This window comes from Dermacentor albipictus, chromosome 1 (genome assembly GCF_038994185.2).
Source record: "Dermacentor albipictus isolate Rhodes 1998 colony chromosome 1, USDA_Dalb.pri_finalv2, whole genome shotgun sequence".
Taxonomy (NCBI): Eukaryota; Metazoa; Arthropoda; class Arachnida; order Ixodida; family Ixodidae; genus Dermacentor; species Dermacentor albipictus.
This window is the reverse complement of record NC_091821.1, coordinates 467,375,966-467,399,233: the sequence shown is the minus strand read 5'-3', so window position 1 is coordinate 467,399,233 and position 23,268 is coordinate 467,375,966. Positions and strand designations below refer to the sequence as shown.

Genomic DNA, 23,268 nt, shown 5'->3' with positions numbered 1-23,268 from the left:
CAAAAAAATTCATTTCTTTTTAAATGTTTGGCATGACCGTTTGTAATTAGTGCTTCAGCTGACTGGAGCCAAGGTGCAGGAATATTGAATCTAATCAAATCAAGTTAATTTTTTCCCTAAAAGCTCAAGTGGATGCCAGTTGCAAGAAGCTGTATTAAAGAGTAGCTTGACTAGGTAATTGCCTGTGTAGTGAGTAGGAGCACGAAAAAGCACCGGTGGACAAACGAACAAAGACACAAACATCCAAACGGATCAAAGGCTTCTCAGATGACATATGATTCCAAGATTAAGTGATGAAGTACCTAGATTCTCAAGCATTACCTTTAGGCCGAACCTCAGATTGGAAAGTTGTAGGGCACTGCTGAATTTCACGATTCCTAGAACTCTCTTGAAGTCTCTTATTTGATGCTCTGTGCTAAAGTTAATAGTTGAGAAATTGGTTAAGTTGTATTGATTCATTATGCGCTTACGAATAATAAAAGTGTGACTTGCTCCATGCAGTAGCCATGAACACGCAATGTGTCGTGCCTTCTTGTGTGCTTCGGTACATTTTCAAACCCTAGATAGCATTTATTGAAACACCCCCAAACTGCGTCACAGGCATATAAATGACCTTTGGCTGGGTATTGTGCTGTAAGAAAGCGACCTTTTGTGTTTGCATGGTTATTGGTAATAGCTATTTTGTTCACCCTGTAAAGTCACGTCGATGATGGGAGGACATATCAAGATTTTGTTATTGTAGTCGCGATGTCCGTGCCTGCTTGCCAGCCACGCAGACGAAGAGGAAGAAAAATGGCGGCTGCTGAAGCTGGTGCCGCTCGCTTGCCACGAGTGAAGGAGCAAGCAACCAAGCAGGCTACCGCTGGTTCTGAACGCAACCTTTTGTTCGCGAAAAACAGATCGGCGCCGCAAGAGGATGCGCCTGCGGCTCCCTCACTTGCGGCCAACTTTCGCCCCAAGAGCCGCTCGCCGTCCAAAGAACAAGAGGCTCTGGCGCTCGCTAGGCCTCAACCGGGCAAGCCTGCGTTGACGGTGCCTCGTGAAGCCCCTCAGCAGCAGCCGGTTCAGGAGATGCCTGGGTCCAGTATCAATTCCAGGAACCAGCCACCGACAAAGCCGCCGGAGCGCCAGGCCGACGTTCAACCACCACTCCCCCACGGCGTCGTGGCTCCAAAGGTTGGTGTGGAGTCACATAGGGAGAAAGGGCCGCAAGCTGCGAACAAGGAACACTGCCAGGTGTACGCGATAGCCCCGCAGGCAGCTCGGCCACAGCATGTGAGGAAGTGTCAGCTCTCATATGCGCTTGTGTCGCATTAGAGCTAGCGACACACGACCCAGAGGGTGCAGCATGTGCTGTGTTTGGTCATGTATCTAGCGGCTCTTGTTACGTCTTAATCCATATCAAACTTTCACGCCATTATCATCATTCAGCGCTTTTTCGAGATAGCACACCGACCGCTCTGGCGTGGCCAATCATAACGAATGATCGGAATCGAGCGAAGATGGTTTTTTCTATACAGAAGCTCAATCCGTAGGCTTTCTTCGAGCACAGGTAGATTAATTTGAACAAACGTTAAATATTGTGTAAGATATTCTCTTACACTCAATGTTAAGCCTTGCTAGCAATTGTGGTTTGTGAAGCAGCCATAAAGCACGGATAATGCAACTACTCACAGGCGTTATATATTGTTGACGATGTTGCGATTTTTGTGGTATCGTTCGTACGAACGGCTTAAGTATGATGCAGCTGAATTGAATCTTCCCAGCGACGTAATACTGTGCCACAGGTTACCTTGGGATGTCACATTATAGACCGTTTATAGCGGTTAGTTTGCGAAACATGAAACTGATGGTGCTAAGATCTCCAACGCCTTACGACGCCGATGACATACGACGCCATGAGTACAGCCGAACGAGTGCAAGAGGGCAACGGGCTTGTGCTAACTTTATTGATTTGTATAGGATAACATAAAGCGCACGTGAAGCAAAGTGAGACATCAGAAAAAAAAGCATCCTGCGACACTATGTGATATAAGTGATCCTTGCAGTATCAACCGGAGGAACGGGAGTTTGTGTGGCTATAGTATGAGTATATATATATATATATATATATATATATATATATATATATATATATACATATATATATATATATATATATATATATACATATATATATATATATATATATATATATATATATATATATATATATATATATATATATATATATATATACTAATGCATAATATAGTATTATTTTTACGTTGCGCTACTGAAGGGATCACACGTAACGATGTATTACAAGTTATTTGCAAGGCAGGCGACAATACGCAAACTGTGATGAAGAAGACAAACAGCATGAACTGAAGACGACGCACACCACCAACAGTGGCATCCCGTTCGCTTAAACCAAGACGACGTTAAAGTTCAGGGCTCAGAGCGCTGTCTGACGTAACTGCTTTAGCCGCCTGTTTCAGATAATAAACCTTACTTTAATTGGCGGAGGTAATGGGGTCAGCTGCCAGGCTTCATTCCTCGAATTCCACACCCATACGCTACGGCCCGGTATGCCCAAAGACGCCACCACGGCCCCACCATCCATGGCCCCTTCCCCCGTCTTCTGCTCCAGGGTGCCTCACCAGAGTGATCCGGCGGTCTTGAGCGGCAACGACGACAGTGGTGTGGAGGGCAGTCTATTCTCTTACGATAGGGTAAGCGTCCACGACCGATGGGATGACGCCATTAAACTGAACAATGTCGTCTTGTACCTTTCTAATGTGGCTAACTTGTGGTTTAAAAACCATGAGGCAGGTACTGCAACCCAGTCCACATCCAAGGCCGCACTCATAGAAGTGTTTGGGCGCCCCGCCACACGACAGTTACGCGCCGAAGAGCGTTTGCGCGAGCGACCACAGGAGCCCAGCGAGTCGTTCACAAGTCATATTAAGAACGTTCTCGACCTAGCGAAGCGCGTCAATGTCTCCATGTGTAAATCAAAGAAAGTCAAGCTTATTATGAAAGGTATTGACGATGACGTCTTTAAGACGCTGTTTGCAAAAAACCCGAGCAGCGTAGCGCAGCTCATGAAATTGTCTCAGAACTAGGACGAATTCAGGAAACAGCGGGCCTTGACTCGTCGCCTGGGTACAAACGACGAGAGCCTCTCAGACCTGGCCGTCGACACGGAGCGGTCAACACTGCTGCCGCAGACCAAGGTGTTCGTACGCTAGGAAGCAGTTCGGCAGCTCTCACTGGCGATATTTGCTCAGCAGCAGCAGCAGCCCCAGCGGCATCGTGCTCCTTAGCTATCACCCACTATTCAGCAGGCGATCGAAGCAGAAATTGCCGATGCTGTGCCAATGTGCCATCAGCCGCATCCTGTAGCAGCTCATCTCGCGTACGCCGATGTCGTCGCTACGCTTTGAGCGCACCCGATGTTCACACTGCGTCAACCAATGCAAGCGTAGACTCGTCCTCGCACCCTTGCGACGACCGCATAGCCACAAATCCTTGGCATACTCCGGACGACAAACCAATTTGCTTTGCCTGTGGCTGCATGGGCATACCGCCCGCTACTGTCGCCGCCGCAAGCCGTTGGCCGTCTCGTACGGCTGTCAAGCGAAGGCTCGCTATGCCGATCAGCCACCGCTCCACTACTCTCCCGGATCAACTCCAAGCGCTCCTGATCGTCACGTCTCCTTCGACCGACGCCCTCCCTCACGATGTCGGCGCTCTCTCTCCCCAATGTGTCGTTGTCCCCGGCCTAGAGAATAGGAAAACTAAATGCCGCAGTTCCTGAGACAAGAACTGCGTCGCCGTCACAGCGTCGAAGTCCTCAGTTTTCTCCATCGAACGCCATTGCTATTTCTGTCGAAGGTGTCTCAACTATAGTGCTTGTGGCCACAGGTGCCGCCGTTTGTGTTATGCATGGAATACTTTGTCGCTTCATGCGGAAAGTGACGACGCCATTTGCTGGCGTGGCCTTCCGTACTGCAACGGCGCACAATGTACAGCCGTTAGCCGCTTGTACGACCCGAGTTGCAATTGTGGACATCACGTACATCTTTGAATTCATTGTGCTGCCAACCTGCTCTCACGACGAAATTCTTGGATGGGATTTCCTATCACGACACAGTCATCATCGATTGCGTAGAGGCAAGAAGCCGAACTTTCCCCTTTATGCGACCTCCGTTTGGACGATTCTTCCGAACATCACCCTAAATTAGTCATGGCTGCGGAGACTGACATTCCACCGCAAGCAGCTGTTCTTTTACCTTTATCCTGCGGTAGCATCTCTGATGCCACTGTGTTGTTCGCTCCTTCTGAGACCTTCATCGCGAAAAATTCTGTACTGCTCCCCTTCGCGACCCTCCATTTCTCAGCTGGTTTCAGCCATCTTTTTTGTCAGCAACCTTCTGTCCGCTCCGCTCACATTGCTACTTGGCCAATGTCTTGGCCACGCACAAGCCATTCTGTCCCTGCACATCGTCGCCGTGCCAGATGCTACTTCTTGCGATGACCTTATCGATATCGGTGCTCTTTCTGCTTGCGACAAGTTTTCCATCGATATCTTTAGCCCATCCATCGCTTACGGCCTTACACCAGATCAACGTTCGGAGCTTATAGCCGTCTTGCACCATTTCCGTTATTCTTTCGATGCTATTCTGCCTTTTCATAGACGCACGTCAGCTGCTACACACCACGTCGACATGGGCTCCCGTTCAACACGGCGGCAACGACCATACCGTGTGTCTGCTATGGAGCGCCCTGTGATTAGGGAGCAGGTCGACGACATCCTTCCCCGACACATTGTTCAGCCCTCTCAGAGTACGTCGGCCTCGCCGGTCATACTCGTTAAGAACAAATATGGCTCTATTCGCCCATGTGCTGACTTTCGCCGCCTAAAAAAGATAACCCGCTAAGATGTGTACCCTCCATCGAAAATAGATGATGGCCTTGAATTTTTAAAGGGGTCTAAATTGTTCTCTTCCTTCTACTTGCGCTCAGGGCATTCGCAGGCACCCATGCCCGAAGCTGACAAACCCAAGATTGCATTCGTCGCCCCTGATGGATTTGCATCAGCTGCGAAATGCATTTTGGCCTCTGTAATGCCCCCGCAACGTTCGAGTGAATGATAGACGCTGTTTTGCGTGGCTTAAAATGGCAAACTTGTCTGTGTTACTTCGAAGATATTGCCGTCTTCGCTTCATATATTAAGACGCGTATTCACAGTATGAGATGCGTTATAACGTGCCTAAACATCGCTGGGCTCCAACCGAATATCAAGAAATGCTACTTTGGCGCTCGATAATTAACCATCCTCGGCCACGTCGTGTCCAAGCACGGCATACATGCTGATCCCGTGAAATTGCATACCATTACGTAGTTTCCAAGACCGAGAAATCTAAAAGAACATTGCGGTTTCGTCAGTCTATGTTCGTACTTCCGACGCTTTATTCGCAACTTCGCGTCTATAATAAGCCCTCTGACACAGCTTCTTGGTAGCTGTGGTACCTGTCAGGTACCTGTCACCTGACCTGTCCCTGACCTGACCTGACCTGTGACCTGTCACCTGTCACCTGTTACCTGTCAGGTACCTTCTTACCTGTCAGGTAAGAAGGTACCTGACAGGTACCTTCTTGGTACCTGTCACCATCGTCTAGAGCCTGCGACTAGGCGTTCACTGCCTTACGACGTCTTCTCGCCTCGCCTCCTATCCTGCGTCACTTCGATCCTGCAGATCCGACGGAAGTACACACAAGCACCAGCAGCACAGGTCTCTGAACCGGTCTAGCACAACGAAAACCCGGGCATCTTGAATACGTTGTCGCTTATGATAGTCGTGCACTCACCAAAGCAGAGACCAACTATAGTGTAACTGAAAAAGAATGCTTAGCTACCGTATGGGCCTTTAGCAAGCACTGGCCTTACTTGCAGCGTCGCCTTTCCGACGTCGTCACGGATCATCATGACCTTTGTTGGCTGTCAACTTTGAAAGACCCATATCGCTGCCTTCCTCAATTTGCTCTTGGACTTCAAGAGTTCTTCATCAACGTCGTCTACCACTCTGGCCGCAAGCATTCGGATGCCGGTGCTCTGCAGCGGTCTCCTCTGCCGGCCGACCTTAGCTGCCTTTCAACACTTAGACCCGTTATCTCATTTCTCAACAGCGAGAGAACTGCTTTAGAGCAGCACCACAAACCCTGGATAGCGACCCTTCTTGGCCTGCTTTCCGACACACTAACGCTTCCAGTATTTCGCGCACTCCGCCACCAAGCTGTTCCCGATTCGCGACGACCTTCTGCACCGACGCAACTACGCATCCGACGGCCGCAAATGGCTACTCGTCATGCCTTGCAGCCTACGGTCCACTTTGTGCGCATACTTTCACGTTGACCATCAGTGTACCCACGCTGGAGTCTTCAAAACATATGAACGTCTTCGGCAGTGCACTAGTGGCGAGGAATATTTACATACGTCCGCAAATTCGTTCCCTCATGTACGGAATGCCTACGTCAGAAATCTTCACCTCGTCGTTCAGCTGGACCTTTGCAGTCCCTTCCCTGCCTCACCCGCTCATTTGATCGTGGGAGAAGTGATCTCTATGGTCCCCCTCCTGTGACACCTGCCAGTAACCGCTGGTTCGTCGTCGACGTCGATTATCTTACACGGTACGCTGTAACTGCAGCACTCCCTCCTGCCACAGCACGTGACGTCGTCTCCTCCACGTTCCGCTGTTCCATCCTCCGTCGCGGCTCACCTCGTGAACACCTCAGCGGCAGAGGGGGCGTATTTTGTATGAGGTTATCAATGCTCTTCTCGCTCAGTCCCACGTTATTCATCAAACCACCACCGCCTACCACGCCCAGACCAGTGAACTAACCAAACGTTTCAAGTCCCCCCCCCCCCCCCCCTTCTGACTTCCTTCGTCGTGGACGTCGCATCGTTCACGTAGATTGCATTAAGCATTACCATGAACTGCTCGTGGTCACTACTGCTTGAGATGCCGAGGTAGCTGCTTTTTCTCCTGGGGATGACAGTAATGAAGAATACCAACATCATAAACTAAAGATTATGGACATCCCGAACAGTAGCAGCATCGTTATCGCTCCACGCAAGACGATGCTGAAGTTACGGTTCAGGGCGTTGCCCGGCGTAACTGCGCTAGCCGCCTGTTCCGGACAATAAAGCTCACTGCAACAAAATGCCTGAAGAGTGATCCCACGTGGACACGTCAAATCTTCTGTCTTTGGCACTACACCTGGTTACAGCGTAAGATAACCCCAGACCATAAATGCGCCATCTCGGCTCTAGCTATAAGCGAGCCGCACTCGCAGGAGAGTAAGGCTTAACCCGAGACACGTACACAACGTCAGTGGGACCACGTGAGTCCTGCGGAGCGTTTACATCACCCACCTGATGCCATATCGTGTAGGGTCCTGCTTAGCGCGGTAGCAGGTTTTCAGACAAGCCGATGGGGTGACATGGTGTCTATAGCAGGACAATGGAGCCAGGGAGAAATCGAACGTGCGGATGTCGCCTGTCATACCAACGCGCCACACCTTCTGTTTTTGGCATCACTCTTGGTTGTTACGCAACGATATTATTTATTAGCTGCTCAATTTTTGGAAGCATATTTTTAGCTCTGATATAAATGTGAAAACCACGTCATGTCGGAATGACGTAGGTAGAGTTATGTGTTGCTAGAAGAAAATGGAAGAAAAATATTGAGGAGCCGTTCCACTCCGTGAATGTGGATGACCAACGAAGCCGTAGCAGGAAACACAGGTGTATTTATTTTTATGATTTGGTAATGGTAGTTACGATAGCTTTGCGATTACAGTGATATGCACTGATTGGTTCGCTTACAACGTTAGACAGTTTCTTGGCCAAAGACAAATGTATAAACCACCGTTGTTGAGCAGTTGAACGACTTGGATCGGTGTGGCGGTTTAAACTAAACTCTTCTAGCACAAACTGAGGGAACGATTTCTTGTCTGGTTTTGAATTGTTCACACTGATGTCTCCAACGGTGATAACAGGGGTAGGGGAATCAGGTTGTGGTGATAGACTTATCGATATTACACCTGGGTGGGCCTAGAGGTATACACATAGTCGATATCAGGATTCCGTCTTTCCGTTATACGGCGCAGGCATCCCCACTGTCGGTGGTATTGCCCTCTTGCGAATCAAGGATGTATGGTCGTACATAGATTTTGTCATTTGCGCATATAGCAACGCCTTCTGCTCGTGAGTCCGTGTGCTGTTCACAAACGACTTCAATTGCTATAATCATCGACTTGAAACAATACATTTTACTTTACTCATTTGGTCTATTATTTATTCATATATTTACTATTAGGGATGGAGTGCTTGAAGCCTGCTTCGCCTCCGACCCGGCTCGTCCGGGCATTGCACTACTTCAGGGATTGGCCCCCGCTCACCATTTTTATCGTAGACACACGGACATGAAAAATACATGGAACTTGAGCAATATGCAGCTTCGCTGTAAACGAACTACACGCAATCGGGTACGCTTCATCGCAGAACGCACACGCGCGGACTTGCCGTGTGTAAGTTATCACAAACCCCAACATTTTCGTTTGCACTTTTGGTTGTAAGCGTTACGTCACTGGGCAAATAAAAATTCACCCAGAAACTGAGAATAGCGGTTTATGCATTCACTCGTCACATCTGCTATCGGAAAGGGGAAGCCAGAAGCCGCTGAGTGGTTGCACGCTCACGTGTTCAAAGATAGCTGCATTCAGAGGCAAGTCACCTATAAGTAAAAAAAAAAAAGCAGTTGCACATGATGCGTTTGTTAGATTTAGTCAGAAAACAAAATGCTTCACTAATTACCTTCTTGCAGTTTGCCTGCGAAATCTGGGCTGAAATTTGATCGGGCTAGTTAACTTCGTTCATGTGGCCAAACGTCCCCAAAGGAGATAGAGACTTTGGGAGGCATGGCAGTTCGGTAAAAGGCCTAGCACTTCTTCGAGTACATCCAAAGACCGATACAAGAATGTCTTATGGCGAAGAGCAGTTAAGATAGAAAATAGGCTGAACGTGCTCATGTGTTCCTCAGCGGCAAGCTGCCATACAGCACACGCTTTCGCATCAACCGAAAGTGTCGTCGTGTATGTTTATCGGCATCTACCAGAGACTAGTTATTAGTTTATCCTAAAAGGAGGATCACGGTGGATTTCAAGGGAAATAAATAAACGTAGAAAAATCTTGATGACATTTTTGTCTAGAGCATGTTTTTAAATACGACACTGCATTATGTAATCCATGAGCTCCCATTGATGCTTTGGCGCTACGCATTTCTGTCAAATTCAAAATGGGTAAACTTTGTCATTTCCTCCGGTTAGAAGCTACGTCCTTCGCGAAATGAAATAATTCGACAGTCTAAGGTGATCTAGTGATGTTATTTAGTCTCCCTTTAACCATCATTGAATATTTGCAGCTTAGCACCAATTGAAGCGAGATCCGAGTGGGCGATAAACGGTGTTAAAGCAATGGAAACAGCTCACAAATTCAAGCCCATTGCACACTTCAGAGCTGTCCCTTTCGGCCTCGTCCGTATTCTTGCTCGAAAATAAAATTCTTGAAGTGATGTTATGAGATTTGCGCCCTCGGTTACGTACCATACCTTCGACGAGAATTCCCACAGCAGTGTTCTATATTTTTCTCGTTCTACACGTACAAACACTGCTCAACTGCACCGCCATTGTTGCCCTTTGTCGTCTCGGCCATTGTAACGAGCGCGTTCCGGACATAGTAATTCAGGATTTCGCCCTCGGTTCTCAACGTGCATTTATCGTAAACATAAACGCGTATGTACTGAAATGATCTCGTCTGAGTGCCGAAGACGGCCGGTTTAACGCAATGCGGCTACCAGCCTGTGCCGCGATCCGGCCTTTCGGACGAACAACCCTTTAAGCACACGAACCAGGCGATCGGGCATTGCAAAGAGCAAAGACCGTTTTCTAATGAGCGCGAATAATGTTATTAATGCAGGGCCCAAATAGTGACAGGAGCAGCCTGGGGCGCTCACACCTGCGCGATTCCCTCTACGACGACCCGAGCACGACCGGGCCGTGTGTGGTCTGCGGGGTGGCGCTGCTGATCGCGCTGTCCATCGGTCTCATCTTCTTCCTGTTCAAGTCGACTGAGTTGGTGGCCGCCATGGAGAGGACCACGAGCACGACCGATGCACAAACCACCCGGCCTACAAAGGGGCGCGCGATGAGCGAGGCGACGACGTTTGCGCATAGTAGAGTGACGTCGCCACGCGGGAAGGTCACGTGGGCGATAGATGACGGCGCCTGGTGGTCCGAGAAAGAGCTCGACGATACGGAAGCGTCGAACGCGACTACCATTGATGGCGACGGTGACGGAGCACAAGCTCTGGCCGTTTAAGCTGAAATGATTCCTCGCTTTATAAAACACTCCTGCGCAACTGCGCCAAAAATATTGAAAGCAAATTAATAAGTCAGCAGCAGTACGGCAGCGTTAAACACATGCATGGCCAATACGCCTGTCAACGTCCTTGCTATGAGAAATTGATATTTTGTGCATTAGATTGAAAGTAAGCCGAATAGACAAGGCTTTGTCTGTAGGTCGATGAGTAATGTGCAGCAAAGAAACAGGGACGTTTGACCGCAGTTGCGCTGTCCACATTGCCAGCGCACATATAGGAGTCCACCTGAAAAGAACCGTTTGTGAAGCGTCAATGCAATGCTTCACAACCAACAACGATGCGTACATTTTTGTTTAATTTTGTTTAGTTGCATGCTACGTGATGTGTACATGTAATGTTTATGTTTATCAAGCACAAAAGTAACAATTTCATTGTCACGCAATTTTTGTGTTTATGCGCAACATCGCTCACAAGCTATGGTGACATACAAACTTGAAATAAAGCGCATGCACAGACGTAATCTTGCACGTTGCTTTGTCACTAGTTCGAATACGATGTATGAAGCCTGTCGAGTGAGATATAGTGATAGCAGATGTATGCATAGCAACGTAGGACACACATGAAGCAGCATTTATGGATTTTGTACCTGGTGTGTAACAGTGGGGCTTACTCATTATGGAGGATTGGCCAAAAATGACCACACCTCCGGTGTCCGGTGACAAATACCGAATTGCTAAGTCAGTAAAAAATAAAAGAAATCAAGATATCCATCAAATAGGAATGAACGTTCTAGTAACAGATTTCTGTGCTTAAGCGACAACTCTGAACCGACATTGCATATTAAGATGTTGTGTACGGATCGTAGTTGCAGACGCCAATTCTGAAAGATTGGTCAAGAACGGCCGGATAGTGACACATAGTGGCTAAAGTGAAAGGAATTGTCAGTCAAATAATCCGGTAAACATAATTTACCATTCCATTAACAGATCGGTGTCTTTGAGATATTCTTGTGAGCCAACATTGTAAGTTCATATTTTATGCAGCGAAGTGTGTTTTTGTTATGCGGAGCTAACTTACGCATACTCGATCAGTATGTCGTATTTATATTGTCCGCTGAAAAAGTTCCTGGCAGGACAGCCAATCACGTGCAATGATGAAGCCAAAACGGCCATCGAACGGTGGTTCCACATTAAGCTGGGCAACTTCTACCACAGGAGCATTGCAAATTTAGTGCAGCGATGGGACAAATGTCTGAACCGGTTTGGGGACTATGTGGAAATATACTGTAAAGTATGTAGAATAATACATTTAATAGTACCTTATTTTGGTTAATGAAAAAATAGGGGCAAAGACTGATTCTCGCTCGTAGAAAGAACGCGATGACCGCGAGCAGCATCGTTTAGAACTTCTGAACTTACACAGAGGAACTAGAATTGGATATCCGCCACCACACAAAGACCTTTCAAAGGAGGAAGCGACCAGCTGGCGCAGACTACCGACAAACTTCTTCTCCAACTTACACGTGCTCACTAAGATGTTTTCGACACAATACAGGGCCACCTGCCCTTGGTGCGGTGCCAAACCTACACTCTACCACATCACCTGGGAGTGTGAACGCAACAAAGCATTCCACAAACACGAACACCCGAGTGCGGAGCAATGGGAGAGTCGGCTCACCAGTAGCGAGCTCATGGCCCAAAGAACCCTAGTGCAGCACGCGAGCGATGCAGCGCGACTCAGTGGAGCCTTGGAATAGGGGCCCACCCTTGCTGAAGAGAAGTGTCAAGTCGCCAGCGCCAATACGATGAAGACGACGGAGACCTCGTAACCGCGAAACTCTTGAAGGACTCAAAAGTTTTCACTCACTCACTCACTTAGAACTTGAGGGTCTTGTCGGCTTTGTAGCCTTGCGTCGGCCTCGCGTACCAGTACTACGGCATGCTCACAGCGGGCCCGACGTGTGCGTCTGCTTCCCGCTTTCAAACTTCAGGGTATTAAAGGCATTGTTGCTTAGCCTTAACCTCCTGTTTCCGTAATGCCACGTCTCGGCGCCTTGGCGTTGAGCTGCAGCGTGTGCAGCACCCATATCAGCACGTAGCTCCTGTGTCTAGACACAGCAGAAATCATGGTGCTTATGCGGGCCCTCCTTGCGCCAGTGCAATCAGCGTTTCACAGCAGCTTCTCAGCTGGCGTTCTGGTAATGAACACGCGAATGCATGTTTGCGCGATGCGAGGACACGACCAACGTGCTGCTTTTTCTTGTAGCTCACTCGTCTATCGTCAAGAGTGCGCTTGCGTCACTACTTGAATTTTGCAGTACGACGCAACTGAAAGCGCGGCTGTGAGCCCCGCATTCTTTTTTTTTTTTGCCGCCTTGTTTCCTCTCTTCATCTTTTTCTCCCCACACCCCTTTCCCCGTGCAGTGCTGTTGAGGTGTCCTCCTGTGAGAGACAGTTACGGCAATGCACTTATCTCTTCGATTCTCTTTGATGTCACTTCACACGCACACAGGGACGCGGTGCTTCGCTGCAGAAGCCCCGCACCGACAGATACTACCCTGATACGGCGTGTGGGAAAACGATAGCACAAGCTGGACGTTTATGCATAGCTGTGATACAGTACGTTCCAGCAAGCAAAGCTGTCTAACCTGTGCGCTTATAGGCAGGTTACGAATGTAGTTCACGCGCCTACTGGGGCGCCCCTCGCGGCGGCGAGCGTGCACTCGGCAGGATACCGACCGGCCCGCTTGCATTCGGAAAGCCTGTCTGTGCACTGTTTCACGCGTAGCTGCTGCCTTTTCTGAGCAATGCCCAAGTGCAACCCGAGCTGTTGCGTAGTGAGCTGCAACAGCACGTACACCAACTCACGAGGAACACAAATTTTCAAGTTTCCGAGCCGAACGTATGAAGCAGAGCATGCGTCAACACTGGATCGCGCTCGTCCGACGGCTGTTTTATGTTCCGGCGTTATGCCAAGTTCGTTAACGCTGAATTCGTTGCTTTTACAGCAATGATGGACGCAGCGGGACACGTGCAGTGTGTACCGGGATATGTAGCAAACAAAGTAGCTTGTTTCCTCACTGTACTGCAGCAAAGCTGGGGAAATCTTTCTCAATCCTCTCCCATTTAAACAGCGCCAGTGCTTGCTCAGAGCTACGAGGAAGGGTTGCAGCTGGCTCAGCTGGCATACATCCTTCTACACCCAGCATGTCAACTAACGGGCAGTTGAGATCACCAAAATATTTGACGACGTGGTTTATTGGAACCTCCTTTGCACGCACTGAAAAATCGCAACAACATAAAAGTATCGCACTCCCAGTAACTTGGGCGGAAAAGTTTTCCCAGCGTAGTCTAACACAACTGGTAAGTTCCTCGCCTTTATTTGTGCTTGGGGAATGCAACGTTACTATACCTCGGGTAGGTCTTACGAGTCGTTCGTACGCCCCACGTTCTTGGATGAGATGTGTTGGATCCGCATTTACCGTCCTGTATGTACAGGGAAACTACTGCGCCGTGCTTGCACTTCCCTGCGATGCCAGCACGGTAATCACAGCTCCCTACTAAGATTTTCTGCTATCACTGATCTTCAAGAATCAATGACATCTATAATTCCATGCGTCCGCACCGAAGGTAACGAAGTAATTTACGCTGAGCTTCACGCATCTCGCTGGTGCGTTATTTTTTGTTTGCGGAATACACCTAGCAGTCACTTCGATCAGTGCGAGTTCAACACTTTCCTCACGTCGTAGACGTGCCCCACTTCAAATAGACAACTTTCTTTCTTAGAATGTTTTTCACGAAAAAGGCTGTCAAGATCTACTAATTCCCGAAACCCGGCTAAAATCAATATGGCACGCTATTTCGCGCCATCACTAGCGTCATACAGGCCTCCAAACGCGCAGCGCGAGCTGCTTACGCCCTGAGTAGTCCTACCCAATTCGAGCAACTATTCGTCAGATGGCGCTAGGGGTCCGAAAGACAGGGCGCCGCCTAGCACTTGGAACGTACCCATACCCCTGTCACGGGGGCAAAATTCAGCTGCTTCTGTACTCTAGGCTGGACCATGCGAACACGAACACGCCTAGACATATATCCCCAGCAGGCAGTAACATTCTGACGCAACTCGAAAGTGTACAGATAATGTGAGCAACGATACTAAGAAAACCTAATAAAAATAAGGAAATCAATGTTTTCAGGGGCAATCATCGACTACGGTGAAAGATTCCATTGAAGGTTCATATAAATGTTATTGCAACAAAACGTGACACGTGTCTCAATGCGCTATAATATGGACTTTCCTCATAATGTTCCCCAGCAGTGCAGCAGGCCTGCTGCGTTTTACATACCTTCAACAAAGCTTGGCCTGGCCGACATGGCAAAGCTGGCCTGGCAGACATGTGTTGGCCTGTGGGGCAGCGATGAAAAGGAACTACATGGCTCTTGAAGGTCCATCTCAGTGGTCCAATAAGGCGACCAAACATTTTTGTTACTCAAAGGCACTAGGAGACAGGCCAGGAATATACAGCCCACCGCATCTCAAAGCACGCTAAAGAAAGATGCAGTGTAACTAAGCATTGTGCACATACATAACTGCTACGGTAAGCTAATACATTACATACAACTTCATAAAACTGAATTAAATCAAAACATATAGACATGCATGCTACACTTTTTTCGTGCTAACAGGAACCATGCTACAGAACTGAGTTCTGCGGGCTGATGAATCATTTTACGCTCTTATTAAGTATACAGCATTTATTTCAATGAAACAGTTGCAGGTAGGTCAAAAGTTCAACTCACAAATGCACTCGCCAATTTTCAGTAAAGCGCATCAATGGAAACAAATAAAACTCAATAATTTCGTCATACAAGCTCTGACATTAGGAGTTGTTTATGACTCAACTTGGTTATTAAGAGCGTGCATGAATTAAACTGTTTACAAATGCACTTTGGGTATCAAGAAAATTTAGGAATTCGCAGTGGGGCCGCTATCAAAGTTACCATGAGGCTTGCGGTGGGCTCACTTTCGTGGTCGCAGGCACATCAATGCGAAATTTGCTGAACAGTTCACATATGTTGGCCACTTTAAGTTAACAGAGCCTTTCTTTAGGCCATATTTAGAAGCTACACACTAGAACAAATTATGCTAAAGATTTCACAACTACATTAGGTATTCACGAAATTATTTGAGACTAGCTCAGTGGTCATACATAGACAGAAACAGCTGCTGTATATTGACCCATTTATATAGCATATGCGCTCTGTATCCATAACAAATTCTGGGAAGGGTCACGGGAGCAAACATTGACCCTTTCGTGTAGTGACGAGACGAGTTCAGTTGAGATAATATTTTGCTGTGGTAAGACACAGCTGTTATACACTCTTCTCATTATCCTTCAAGAGAAAAGTGTGTAACAGCTGTGTCTTTCCAGTACTCACGTACGTACAGAAACCTGGAGGCTTGCGAAAAGGGTTGTACTTAAATTGAGGACGACGAAACGAGCTATGGATAGATGATGGGTGTAACGTTAAGGGATAAAAAAAGAGCAGATTGGTTGAGGAAACAAATCTGTGTTAATGACATCTTAGTGGATGAAGTTCAGTGTTTGACGGAAGCCCGTCTGGTCGGGATGAAACATGGTTAAAAGCTGAACAAAACCCTGGGCACTTCGCCGAGCAAATACGGGGCACTTCGCCGACCTTTGTTTATTTTACCTGTGAGCAAGGCTCCCGTGTGGGAGCCGAAACGTCTTCTTTTATTTTAAATCTTTATTTGGTCGGCGAAGTGCCCCGGGTTTTGTTTACCTTTTAACCACATCTTAGTTGAAATCAAGAAAAAGAAATGGGCATAGGCAGGACCTGTAATGAGGAGCGGAGAACGCCGATGGTCATTAAGGGTGACGGACTGGATTCCAAGGGAAGGGAAGCGTAGCAAGGGGCGGCAGAAAGTTAGGTGGGCGGATGAGATTAAGAAGTTTGCAGGGACAACATGGCCACAATTAGTACATGACCGTGGTAGTTGTCCAAGTATGGGAGAGGCCTTTGCCCTGCAGTGGGCGTAACCAGGCTGATGATGATGAATATTTTGCAGATACACCTCGGCCAGTATTATAACTTTAAAAGCCCTCTTCAAGAATGGGCTGTACAAAGGAAGTTAGTACGAGGCATACTGCGGGCTGGCTCACTTCAGTGGTCGCAAGCACGTAAATGCAATATACGCCGGAAAGTTCAGAGGTGTCTTAGCCATAAGGGAAGCTTCCGCCGACTTTCTTTGGGCCTGCTTCAGTGTTGCCACACAGTAACTTTAATAAATATTTCATGGATACACTGGGCATTCATAACATTATATAGGAACACTTTATCAGTTGCATACACGAACATTATGAGATTACTGGAGTTATGAACATTACTGGAGAGTTCACAGGTACAAAAGCAGTTACGAGACATTTGCTTCAGCACAAAACCAAACTGATTTCACAGGTACTAGAAGTTACAAGATGCTTACTGTACTTGAGTGGTCACAGACACAAATTCACCGTAGGGGTTCACAGGGTCGAAAGCCTCCAAGCAAGTAAACAGAAGCTGAATGTGACCTTTCCGTGGTCGCAGTCAAATATTGCTGAAGGCGTGACAGCTACCTTGGCGACTACGCAAGTAACTAAAGGCTTGTAGCATGCTCGCTTCAGCAGTCATAGTCACAGTAATGCCCTGTACGAGTTCACCCGTACTAAAGGTTAACAGAGGATTTGTGCGGGCCTACTTCAGCGGTCCCAGACAAACACAAGTGAATCAGAACAGTTTACAGGTATTAGACAGCCTCGATGGAAGTTACCACAGGCAGAGCGTAGGTGTTCTTCCATGGCAGCAGATACTAATACCTCTGAAAGGTCACAGGTATCTGGGCGAATAGACATTTTATTAAGGCTTGCTGCAGGCTATCTTCAGCGGTCGCAGACAATTACATTGCCGTTCACATGTACTAAGAAAATTTGTGGTGCATTTCTGTGGACTTACTTGAACAGTCAGAGAGACGAAAATTGATACAGAGTTTACACGTACGTCGGCCCATAAGGAAGTTACCACACGCTGGGTGCAGCCTTTCATTCATGGTTGCAGATGCAGAAGACATCACGGGTACGCTACGAAATTTACTCGTCATCCTGCAGGATCGGTTCCAGTGGTCGCAGGCACGAAAATTCACTGTTAAGATCGCAGGTACTAAGAAAATTAGCAGATTTCTGTGGGCTGTCTTTTGTGCTGATTATCAACGAAGAATGATGTCGACCCAAAATGACACCAGGCTGATGGCATGAACACAGCATGGCTGTAAAGCATTCTCGAAAAATGTGTTAGAAATATGCACCAAAATTACTATCCACCATGCGCATGTTAACAACCTTCACTTTTGACAGCAATTTACTGGTTTTGACAGCAACTTTGCTTCTTTGTGGCTTTATACAAACTTGCTGAGCTACAATCATCAAAAGACAAGTTGTAATAATTTCAACTCTGCGCAACGATAACATTAATTATCCTGGTCACTATGTCAGCCTAGACAAACCAGCTGATAACAGTAAAAGAAATGTCACAATTTTGCCCGAAAAGCTAAGCAGTGATTGCGAAAGCAAATAACCTGACATCTATAATTAAGCAGCTGCACCTATCATTGCCAGTCTACACTACAGTAACGCTTCGCATCCTTGTTAACTGAACAATCTTGGTGTCGTGCACAAAGCCAAACAAGAACACATCTCACTGACGCTAAACTCGCTGTAGGAACGCTGGAATTACGAAGCGAGGCCGCAGCGACAAGTGATCGCGTCTTGCTGCTTCCAGCCACTATGAGTTTCCAGAGCCAAGTTAACGCGGCCTCCGACACTACATCTGCGCGGGAACCGCCTCTCACGAAGCCACAACTCACTGCGGGGCACGTCCGCATCAGCGCAGTTTTGTCAGGAGAGTCCATGCAATTTCTAAGCTGGCCCAACTGATTAGAAAAGGCGAGAGGAAAGGAAACTGAAGCAGCACGGTTGGCCAGCCGCCCTGTGTGAGAGGTGCTGCCAATGAAACACGAATGCCTACAATTGTTCCTTAATTCGACCCACCCGTGGCTTTACGATTGCTCTTGCAATCGCGGTGACGCAAACTAAACTCAAACGGTGGACGAAGCTTAAGAGACACGGTAAATCACCTGAAAGAAATTTAAGTTAACCGTCAACAGAGACAAACGTTCTCCCTTACTAAAATAATAAATTATTCGGTTTTACGCCCCGGAAACACGAGCTGATTATGAGACACAATGTAGAGGGGGACTCCGGAATAATTTCGACCGCCTAGGGATCTTAAAGCACACCTAAATCTAAGTACATGGGCGTTTTCGCATTTCGCCCCCATCAAAATGCGGGCGCCGTGGCCGGGACTCCATTGCTGAAGATACGACAACTGCGAAGGAGCGATAGTCTAATAAGCGCAAAGGTTTCGATCGATACAGACAGCTGAGACGTAAGCTTGACCTCACCATCATAATAGCATGCATCCGAGAACGTGTAAATAAGCAGCATTTTCACAATCACCTAAAAGTTTCATTGTCTGCAGAAAGGCAAGTGCACGCGTCATTCTTTGGCACGAGCAGTATAGCGGCCTAGAAGTAACGTGAGAATTTAGCGCATGGGACATGAGTAAGTGAGTGAGTGAAGAAACTTTGTTGTGACTGCCTGCAGAACGGTTAGCCTTTCCCTGTTAGGGAGGCGTTACCGTGACGCGGCCATGACGTCTTCGCGGCGTGTGGCACCTCTACTTCGGCCGCGGCCGCACTATTCCCTTTGGTCGACCGCGCCTGCCCCTCCTTTGGGCTGGCAGCCTCCCTCCGGTTTCGCTGACTATATTTTACTAAGAGGGAAAATCAATAGAAACGAAGAATAGCGTATCCACATTGATATAATATATAAAACGAATATTATTGTATGATCAGAATAGCTTAAAGATGAAACAATGGGGAGGATGTCCTCTGAGAAGGCGCAAGTGCGTAGGCGTGTCACTACGTGTCCCGGTAATTGGGGTTCGCCACGTAGACCCTGTACGTCTGGTACACGCTGCCAAGGATAGACAGCTGCAAAGTAGAGAAAACAGGGGCTGTAGTTGTCACCGTAGTCTACACACTCGAAGAAGTGCGCTCAGGAGTTATCCGAAATTTAACAAGCACATTTACAAGGATTGTCTTTCCATTACATATATTTTTTCTCCCATCGTAGGTGCTAGCGAAAATCGCGCTACTTTGTATGTACACGTACGTCAGCGCATGTGTACCATGTGCAAATCATGCTGCCTGACAGGAAGGATTCTAACGCTTATCAAGTTTGCTTTCATCAGGCCAGTAGTGCGGCTTCCTGCAGAGGAAAAACATTGAAGGGGTGCTTTGGAAGACACTTCAGGATTTTAGTTGAAATTCAGTTGGGGAATGTTGCCACGCGCATACGGTTCAGCCAGAATGGGAGTGTTTAGGCACATGCATGTGCCTAAACTTCGCGTTTCTGCCTTGAAACGGCTCCGTGACTTTGTAAACACAGAATTTTCAACATAGTACTTTGTAATAAATAATTAAAGAAACACGATTAAAATTGCCCGTTGGCAGGATTCAAACACAGGACCTCTAGTACAGAAACTCGATATTGAAACCATAACGCCACGGACGCATGAACTGACAAGCGGCATAAAACGCCGTGCGCTTTGAGAAGCTTGGTGCGTTTTGATTTGTCCCCCTCGACAAGCTGAACCGCTGCAATTAGTAGTGATTCTGCGTGTGTTTAAGCTTAGTGTTATGAAGTTTGAAAAGTATTGATTGCTCTGAAATTTAGGACAGCGAAGGCAGGTAAAGTGCATAAACGAAGTCACAAGAACGTGAGAAGCCACATCGCAGCGCAAGAGTTCCCTCTAGTAATTACTGTCGCAAACTCTATGGCCACGCGTTATCACTCGCTCGACGTCTATGCTGTAGCTGTGAAATAGAGCCCACACCGAGATAAGGACAGGAAACGACGAAGACAAGCAGTGACTTTGAACGGTTTTTTTCTTTATTAGTTCCCACGACTAATACATAAGCGCACGCTTGATACTGACCCTGGTATTTGGAAATGCATCATAAAATTGAAGGCCGTGCTTCACTTCAGATAAATGACGTCTGGTGCGTACGCGCCCAAGACGGTCATTGCGTTTTCTTTATGTGTTCACGAGAGGCGTCACTTAAGTCAAGCGCGGGCTTCAATTGAAGAGGCATTTCTGAGTACAGAGGTTAAGATCATGAAACGATAACGAAATAAAATACACGAAATATATAAGTTACTCGCGGGAAACAAAAAGGAACAGCTGAAAGTTCTCCGCTAGTGTAGTGAACTTATACTGTGCCTGTGCTCCACGCTCATGCCATCAGTGGAAGGCGGAACACTGCCTTGACTCCATCAGTGAGCCTATTGAGTGCAGCGTTGATAGTGCGTCCACTCCGATTTGTCGTTCACAGAGCACCTCCCTTTCCCCGCCGTGCCCTCGGCGCATTAGAGGGTGGAATTAACGTGGTTTCAGTCATTCATTCGGGGCCAAATGCACTGCGCCTCTCTCGGATCATCTAGCCAACGGTGCGCGAGCCATGCATGCACCGTCAGTGGGAAAGCATGACGGTGCGGAAACAGCGGCGCCACGGCGCGAATGCACCTCGAGCATAGAGAATATACATCCAACAAGAGCGGACACTCCCAGAGAGCCCAGCGGCCGAATTGACTCTAGCGCACCAAGCGGATGGTATTAACACCTACCGGTTTTGGTTTTCGGCGGGCGTGTCATAGAGAAAGAAATTCAACAAGAGGGGACACTCGGCAAAAACTGGCAACAGGAAACACGTCACGCCTAGTGTTAATCCCATCCGTTACTTGGCGCGAGCATCGGAAAAAAAGAATGTGAAATGAACTTGAAGGTGCTTCATTTATTTTTAATATTTCCCGTTAAAACTAAAATGTTTTGCGTATCAATGAACTTATACTTCGCGAGCCATTTTTCTTGCGTTACGTAGCAACAAGCTAGCGGCACGCCAGACGCGCCATATGTTGCGTCATGCACCAGACGTGCCACCGAAGCGAGCGAGGCCGGCTGCGCATGTGAAGCTCGTCTGTTCGGCGACCCGTTTCTTTGGAATGTCGCCAGTTTGTTGGGCTCCGGGCGTTTTCTTGCGTTCCTTCTGCATTTCGACATGGCACCACTGCACTATTGGACTACGGAAAGGTGACAAACTTTGACAGTCTACGACTCATTTCAAGCAAATTTAGGCTTTCGGCACAAAACCGAGACTAGTGACGTAATTAGCGCAAAACAGCTCGGCCGTTCCGGCGCAGTTAATTTGAGGTAATGACTCGTACTGGGAAATGTTTGCGACGATTTCTATGAGCCCCAACGTTATTGTAACTTATTTCGGTGGTTTTTGTGCACGCTTGCCGCACCCGGCTATGTGGCGCAGTTAGCGATATGTACCTCGACCGTGGTGACAGTTTCGCGTGCGCTGAATCACAAGCTAGTGGCGCTTTCCCTGACCCCCAACATTATTGTATTTCGTACTTTTGGGATGCTTCTGAGGTATGCGCGCCACACCTGGAGTTGTGCCGCTGTTAACGAAAAGCTGCTCTGCTCTGTGCCGCAGTTTCGCATGTGCTGAATCTTACTGGGAGAAGTTCGCGACGCATTCTCTGAGCCCCAAAATTATGGTAATTCTTAACTTTTGGGGATACTTTTGAGGCACGCGCGCCGCGCCTGGGGTTGTGAAACTGTTAGAAAAGGCAAGCCGGCCGTGGGTATACAGCTAGTTTTGCGTGTACTGAATTTCACTGGGACAAGTTTGTGAGGCTTTTTATGGCCCTTCAACGACAACGATATACCTTCTTTCGGTACTCACGCTTGTCGAATACGCGACGGTCGATTGCCAACAGTGATAGCACGGGAGCGTGTTGCTTCCACCAGCAGGACGCGTAAACGATAACGCCGAGGAGCTCAAAAACAAAGAACTTCACAATTCTGTCACCTAAGCGACTGAAAACAGGCTTTCCACCCCCGAATGTGTCTTGTGTGCTACTAGAAGGCATTGAGCGAACGTGTAACATGGTCTGGCTGAGAGCCTGTGCTGTAGCCACCTGTGTGTACCTCGCGTACCATCGCGTCGATTGTGGCCAAGTTGTTTTGGAGACGCGCAGTCACCCGTGTAATAGTGCTCCTGAAGGGCAGGAAATAATGCCTGGACGGGGAGGGATGTTTGCAAATCCGATGTTTTTATTCCCTATTTAATGAATTCCTATGAAATGTATGTAAAAGTGAATTTATCTGTAATGCCGCCCTTTCAACACTTACGCACGTTTCGCCTCTACAAGCAATATTCCTGTTAAGTCAATATGCCAAAATGATACATGCTTGAAATTTACTTTTCAGCTGATGGCATCCGGTGGAGCTTCGTACGGCAACGACTGCTGCTTACCTGGTGCCACAACTTTGGACGAATGCACAGGAAGCCCGGAACGAGCATTTATATAGAGCAAAATAAACATTTCATTTTAGAAGACGTCTTGCATTTACTTTATGAAATTTGAAGATTTGGTGGAGGCTTGTAAAGAACGTTCGAAATCATTTTTACTAAATAATAAAACAATTCCGCGCCAAGGCCGCACCTGGTGCAGCAGTAGGAGTGAAAAAAAAGATACCGCGCCGATCGACCGAGCCGGCGTGGCGTGTACCAGCTGGTATTCAAAACGCGCGCGCACGAAACCAAAACAGGAAGGTGCTCCTCCGCTTAGCACACTACAGTCTATTCGGCCA

The 23,268-nt window shown here is 47.7% G+C and overlaps 2 protein-coding genes across 3 annotated transcripts in view; one reads left to right on the top strand and one right to left on the bottom strand.

Moving 5' to 3' along the window:
- The first annotated feature begins 765 nt into the window (after positions 1-765).
- LOC139059402 (uncharacterized) lies at positions 766-10,946 on the top strand. Its single transcript, XM_070537779.1, has 2 exons — positions 766-1,176; positions 10,024-10,946. Exons 1-2 carry the CDS (start codon positions 793-795, stop codon positions 10,423-10,425), a joined length of 786 nt encoding a protein of 261 aa, XP_070393880.1. The 5' UTR covers positions 766-792; the 3' UTR covers positions 10,426-10,946.
- An 8,398-nt stretch (positions 10,947-19,344) lies between these two features.
- The window catches only part of LOC139059401 (uncharacterized), a 38,717-nt gene continuing 34,793 nt past the window's right edge, over positions 19,345-23,268 (bottom strand). For both annotated transcript variants that reach the window (XM_070537775.1, XM_070537778.1), the window contains one exon: positions 19,345-19,534. In XM_070537775.1, coding sequence (XP_070393876.1) covers positions 19,463-19,534 — 72 coding nt within the window. In that variant the 3' untranslated portion in view covers positions 19,345-19,462. The remainder of the gene's footprint in view (positions 19,535-23,268) is intronic.

Coding starts and splice junctions, on each gene's coding strand:
- LOC139059402 (XM_070537779.1), top strand. CDS start 793: ATGGCGGCTGCTGAAGCTGGTGCCGCTCGCTTGCCACGAGTGAAGGAG. Junction 1,177..10,023: donor ACGGCGTCGTGGCTCCAAAG/GTTGGTGTGGAG, acceptor TTATTAATGCAG/GGCCCAAATAGTGACAGGAG.